Source organism: Varanus komodoensis, unplaced genomic scaffold (genome assembly GCF_004798865.1).
Source record: "Varanus komodoensis strain SLA01 unplaced genomic scaffold, ASM479886v1 scaffold5, whole genome shotgun sequence".
Lineage (NCBI taxonomy): Eukaryota > Metazoa > Chordata > Lepidosauria > Squamata > Varanidae > Varanus > Varanus komodoensis.
The window spans coordinates 50579626-50584604 of NW_025336087.1; the positions used below are offsets into that span (position 1 = coordinate 50579626).

The 4979-nt window shown below is 53.1% G+C and overlaps 1 protein-coding gene across 1 annotated transcript in view; it reads left to right on the plus strand.

Moving 5' to 3' along the window:
• Positions 1–4580: 4580 nt before the first annotated feature.
• Positions 4581–4979, plus strand: part of DMRT3 (doublesex and mab-3 related transcription factor 3) — a 15094-nt gene continuing 14695 nt past the window's right edge. The window contains 1 exon segment of the mRNA XM_044446388.1: positions 4581–4913. Coding sequence (XP_044302323.1) covers positions 4581–4913 — 333 coding nt within the window.

Here is a 4979-nt window from a genome sequence, read left to right on the forward strand (position 1 = left end):
GGTCCTAGATTGGTTACCCAACCAACCCAAGTTTAAACAAGTTGCTTGGCAGTGAATCAGTGGAACTTAACTCCTGGTTTTACATGGGAATGCAAGCCCCATTTGACTTGGTGGGGCTTACTCCAGAGTAAACATGCATGCTGAAACGTCATTGTCTTCAGTTTTGATTGCACTCTTACCAGTCTGTGATGCCAGTTTATGGGTGAAAATAGGAAATCAGATGCAGTTAGTATTTGTCAGAAAGGATCCACGGGGGCAGGTATTTACACTGCACGAACTCATCCTGTACAATGTAGTGCAAAGGGGCTGGCATACTTATACCAACTGGTTACATTTTATATTTGAGTATCATCTTTAGCAACTTTGTAAAATAAGTTCCAAAGGCTGCAAAACCATTTCTGGGAAGAAAGGTATTACTGTCACATAATAGCCACGGTGCATCATATATACAAATTTCGTAAATATATCTAAGGTGTGATCCTGTTCATGCCTATCCAGGAGCAAGTGACATGGAATTCAATGGGAATTACTCCAAGGGCATTGTGTAGTGCAATTAAATGCGCGCTTGTAGACCCATTGATTTTGATGTATTAGGATCGGGACCAGCGCTCTGGGTCACTTAAACTAGTGGGACCTGTGTCCCGGGAGGGCTGCTGCGTTTTTATTTATTTCCCATTGCAACTATTCAAATACTTGGATAGGTTCGCTTTGGAACTTTAACAGAGGGCGCAAGGACTAGCAGCTTGCTTTTCCACAGCTCGTCGAAATTAGCCCACCACCACAAAAAAGGCTCGTTGGAGTGTGGGCGTGGGGCGACGGGGGTGGACTCGCCCAACCATCTCCATCAAACAAATCCGTCGTTTTCCTTTCGGATCAGGCTACCCAGGGGAAAGAGCTGGCTACATACGATATATGCACATACATACCTGCGCGCGGGCAACGTCGCCCGCACTGGAAGGAAAAGGACCTGGGCGGTTTTAGCCCGGTCTTTCCACCAGTTTCGGCGTCTGGATTTGGTGGCCAGCTTTTTCTTTCTCTTTCCCCCTTCAATACCTAAACGTATTGGCTGTCCCTCACCCTCCCACCCCCGGACATGATGGGGACCATATGCTTGGGCCATTCATCCACTTTCAAGCTATTCTTCAGGGCACTAACTGCTAACACGTTCTAGTCACCTTGAAATTTCCTCCCCTCTTATTCTGATTTTTTTTTCCAATTAAAAGCTTAACAGCCCTGGAAACGGAGTTCATGTGGTGAAGTTTACCATAGGCCTTATTTCTGAAAAGCTTTCTGCTGGGATCCTATTATGTGCTTGACTAAACCCTTTCTGCCCACAGTAATGGGACTAGCTCTTGTCAGGTGTTGGGTTACAATAGACTTTCAGGCAGGGGACATTGGACGAACATAAATACAAACTTGGCCCTATAAGGAGTTGTTGTCAAATACCAAGGTGCTGGGAGAGAGAAGGAAAACTAACATAACATAAAATAGCACGATTCCTCTCCAGAGCCGGGCAATCTCAGACGGCCCGGGGGCTGTGAGCTGGACCTGAGTGAAAGGGCGCTCCCCTCCCACCACCCGCTCCCCTTCCCCATGTGAGAATGGCTCTGAATCCCCGCCGGGGGTTGGGGGGGTGGGAGAGCTCCGGGCCTGCGCCTTCGCCTGCCCTGCACCTCGGGCGTCCCGTGCAGAAGGACATCTGGGAGCCTCGCACGAAATTGGGGCAAGATCGGCTGCCTCGGGCAGGCCTGCGTTCACACCAGAGCAGCGGGGCGGGTGGGCATGGCTTGGGGTTGCACGCCAGTCCAGCAGCAGAGCTGGTCGCGCTGGCCATAAGAAAAATGCGTAACACCATATTAGTGGGATATCGAGTCGGCCTCTCCGCCCCCTCCCGTCTTTGTGTAACATCTTGCCCCCTCCAGAGATCCAGAGAACTCGAAAACTTGCACATTCAGGGGACTTTTTCGGTGGTCCAATAAAGGCATTGCCGCGATATGGAGTTTGAAATGTAATGCTGAAGAAACACCGGTTCATTCATTCTGTGTCCGTGTGGTGGTGGTGGGGGTGTGCGTGTACAAAACGCCTATGTTACCTCTGTAGAAAATATTTCCTCCTTTGCCAAATTTTTACTCTGTTCTATCAACTTTGTCTCAAAGGGCCGATAAGTAGTTTGGATCGTTTCTGTGCAGCATTACTGCTTTTTAAAAAAATAAAGATGGCAAAAGAAGGAGGGGATGGCAGAGGATGAGGTGGCTGGATGGAGTCACTGAAACCGTCGGCGTGGGCTTGGCTGGACTCCAGGGGATGGTCAAGGGCAGGAGAGCCTGGAGGAATGTTGTCCATGGGGTCGGACCCGACTTCGCGGCTAGCATAGCATTTTGATTTGTGAAATACCGAGGGGGCAGTTCCTGTGTTTATCTCCCCGCAGTAACGTTTTATAATATCTACACCACCGTTGACCGAGCTGCTTATGTACGCATTTCAGAACTATTACTGTTGCTGAAAATTACAAACTAGCTTACAAATTAAGGATATGAATTTCTATTTGATGAGGGGTTTTTTTGTTTGTAGCCTTCTTAAATTTATTTCCTTTTATTACCAGCCTCCTGGCCTTTCTCTTCCCATCCCACAGGGCGCAGACCTTGACTCTAAATCATTTGTATGACCTGCGTGTACTTGGAAAGAACTGAACAAAATATATGCCGGGTGGGCATTTCTTCCTGAATCTTGTTATTCTATCCTAAAAGGTGCATTTCCAAACGAAAGTTTAAATGTTTAAAGAGAGAGTTTCTGAAGTTTACAAATGAGAAACAACACGAAGTGCTTGGTAAAAACTGCAGGGTGACATACACTGAGGTAGAGGGAAGGCTCGAGGAAAATCAAGGCAACAGACAACGAAGTGCAAAAGAGCCGAGGGAGGGAGTTTGACCCTTTATTCGTTTAGAAAATTGTTTGGTTTCCTCCTCTGAAAAAATCAAATCTTAGTGATAGCACCGTTTTAAAGCATGGATAATCGGATAGAATTTTATATTGCGGCGGAAATATTGTAAACCTTGCTGCCAAATTAAATTTTGTTTGCACATCGGAAGTTACGCTGGTGGTATGCAGGTGTGATTATTGGTGTGTACCTCGTGCAAAATTTCAGTCCTTCTTACCACCTAGTTTGAGAAATAACATAGCAGTCATTTAAAAAATAACTTTGAACAGGAATTTCTATACAAGGGAATTTCTTTTTGGAGCAACGCGTGAGGGACCGTTTAAAGAAATGTACCTTCGCTTTCCACTTTTCAAAAACACGTTTAACAGATTCAGCTCGCAAATCGCCCCCACGGCGCAGGGCTATGCCCGAGCCAAGGAGCCAAGCAGAACTTGTGTGCGTATCTGTGGCATTTGTCTTCCTGGAGCAGCTTCTCCTGGCGATTGCTGGCTAAATAGAGGCAGGGAAAGGGTTAAGGCGCCCAGAAGCGGCCCTACGGATTAATGCGGCTGCTAGTCCAATCCTTGGCCCCCGAAGTTTTACAGGAATAGCAAATAGAGCCAATCGCTTTCCAGCAGGTCATCGGCCCGAGCCCTGGGGGGGGGGGATCCTAGCTTGTTTTCCAGCCCCCCCCATCTTTTAATAAGTACGGGTTCAGGAAGCGTGTAAGTGTGCACTCTTGTCCACGCTTACCTGGTCGGGGTTAAATGCCAGCGGAGGCGACTGTCTTACTTCGGCGTACAAAAGGCTGTGTAAACGCTTCCCAAGTCAAAGGAGCTCGAAGCGCACGTCAAATCGTTCCGGAGTGGAAAGACTCGCTCGGGCTGAAGCGGCTGCTTGCCGCCTGTGGCGCTGCGCGTTCATAGCGCTCCCAAACTTCAGGCTTTGCGAGCGCGTCTCAGTTAGGGAATTTCTTCCCAACTGTTGCCTCTGAGCAGGGAGTTGACCCAGTAAATTGTGGCCTTCCAGATGTTTTGGCCTACAACGCCCATCAACCTTGGTGTATGTAGTGGGGGATAATAGGACGGCCGCACATCCCCCCCCCCCGCACACACACATACCGAGTAAGCCGAAGCCGATTCTCCCGTACGATACACACTTATGGAGGAAGGCATAGAGCCCTTTCCCCCCGCCCCACTAAGATGGGTTCTTCCCATTAATTGCCTCCCTGGCAAGCTTCCTAGGAAGGCTGGGGGCTGCTGAGAAAAAGCGGGAGAGGGGAGGGGGCGATGGGCGAGTCCATCTCCCTCGCAGAAGGGGAGGAGAGAGGACAAGGCAAGCCCCGTCCCGCCCCGTTCCGCCGTCCTTTGGCTGCTCTCCTCCTGCGGGAAGGAGCGGCGAGGAGCGAGAGGGCGGAGAGTGGTGCCCGGGAGCGAGGCGGCGAGCGGCGCAGCTCCCTCAGTGGAGGGGAGGAGCGCGGCCGGAGAGGCGGGCGGCGAGGCGGCGAGTCGTGCGCTGGCGGAGCGGCTCTCGCGGCGCGGCCCGAAGGCGCGCAGAGCGCTGCCCCGCCTGGGCGGGCCATGTGGCGCGGGCGGTGGAGGCGGCGGCTGCCGTAGCGGCGGCGGAGGCGGCGGGCACCCGGCTGCGGGCGCGGCGGTGCGCCATGAACGGCTACGGCTCGCCCTACCTGTACATGGGCGGCCCGGTGGCCCAGCCGGCCCGGGCGCCCCTGCAGCGGACGCCCAAGTGCGCGCGCTGCCGCAACCACGGCGTGCTGTCCTGGCTGAAGGGCCACAAGCGCTACTGCCGCTTCAAGGACTGCACGTGCGAGAAGTGCATCCTGATCATCGAGCGGCAGCGGGTCATGGCCGCCCAGGTGGCGCTGCGCCGCCAGCAGGCCAACGAGAGCCTCGACAGCCTCATCCCCGATTCGCTGCGCGCCCTGCCCGCCGGCGCCCCGCCGGCCGCCGCCGCCGCCGCCGCCTCCACGCCGCCGGCGCACCCCGGCGCCACCGGGCCCGCCCAGGCGGGGCAGCGCTCTGCGCGCCTTCGGGCCGCGCCG